Here is a 1274-nt window from a genome sequence, read left to right on the forward strand (position 1 = left end):
TATTTGTAATACGATAGTGGTTTATCCCTCGGTTCTGGTGGGGCGCCACTTTTGTACTTCGAATTAGCCCCCTTGTACCTCGCTGGGTGGGCTGGCCTTTTGGGCCATGCCAATAGCCCAGACACCTTCTCCGTGCTGAATATATATATTCTGCCCGAGTATTTTGTCTTCTTTCGTCTTCAGGGAGTCTCGGGACTCTACATATTAAACTGTGATGCTAACTAGCAAACTGGCAAACAAATACCATTCCTGGAGGCGATCGTGCATTAGAAACAATAAAAAGAAAACCGTTTCATTAACTAGAAAGCCAAATGTTACTTAGTCATTACATTGACGTGAATATTGACATAAAATGGGCAACAGTACTGATGGTGCGGACATCTTGAAACTGTAACTGACCTAGTACAGTAGTTGTTATTTGGTGAGACTTGGTATTAGAAAGAAAAGCCAAAGTGAAAAAAAGGAACCGAGTTGTTGGGTGGAGGTACCTTAAGGCAGTATTTACCACTGAGATCAAGTTATTTGGGGCAATATCTCATCGAATTAAAACCCAGTCTTCTGTACCGTTATTAGGAGGATCGAATGCTAGAGAGAACCTAGGGAAATGAGGGTATAAAGGTGCAAGCAGAAAGCGAAAGAAAGGATTAAAATTGTAACTTATTATTATTTCAGTTTTCATGGTTCTAATGATGCATTCAATGCACAATGACAAAGTAAAAATCAAAATTTGGGATACTGACAAAAGGATTGTAAACAGTTAAAATTTCTAATCACGATAACTGCAGGATATCAATCCAAAGCTGTACTTCCGAATCGCTATGCACAACCTCCTGTTGAAGGCACTTCCACAGATCTCATGGCCAATTCGCTTCCCACCTCGGCGACAGCGGTTTTGACAAGAATTCTCTCGATGACATCCAATATAAAAACATGTTTACCTTCGATTTTTAACTTGCCTACTTCATGTCAAAGGCTGCACAAATTTACCAAAGAACAAATTCATGCTGCTTCTAATTTTACCATGACAGTCGCAAAGTAATCTTTGTTTAAATCTCATCGGCTTATTAGTTTGTCCAACTCTGGAATTCCCAATATGCTGCAAGAAGACTGTCATTTTTATCTTCTGCTAAATATAATGCTGTAAAAGCGGCACTTAAATCCGTAGAACTTACGGCTAACCTAAAAGGGGAGAATCAAGATAATTATTAGCTAGCATTAGTGCACACCTCTCGTTCAAATCTTCCGACACCCCTGAATTTCTGCTGTTCTGTCTT

At 39.6% G+C, this 1274-nt stretch overlaps 1 protein-coding gene across 1 annotated transcript in view; it reads left to right on the top strand. All coding sequences in view use genetic code 11, as the record gives it.

Moving 5' to 3' along the window:
• EGR_10056 (hypothetical protein) overlaps positions 1–1039 on the top strand; it is a gene marked incomplete at both ends in the record, with an annotated part of 3334 nt that extends 2295 nt beyond the window's left edge. The window contains 2 exons of the mRNA XM_024499305.1: positions 673–713; positions 746–1039. Of these exons, the coding sequence (XP_024346285.1) occupies positions 673–713; positions 746–1039 (335 nt within the window). The remainder of the gene's footprint in view (positions 1–672; positions 714–745) is intronic.
• Positions 1040–1274: the final 235 nt, after the last annotated feature.

The sequence above is a fragment of the Echinococcus granulosus genome, assembly GCF_000524195.1.
Source record: "Echinococcus granulosus chromosome Unknown EG_S00186, whole genome shotgun sequence".
NCBI lineage: Eukaryota > Metazoa > Platyhelminthes > Cestoda > Cyclophyllidea > Taeniidae > Echinococcus > Echinococcus granulosus.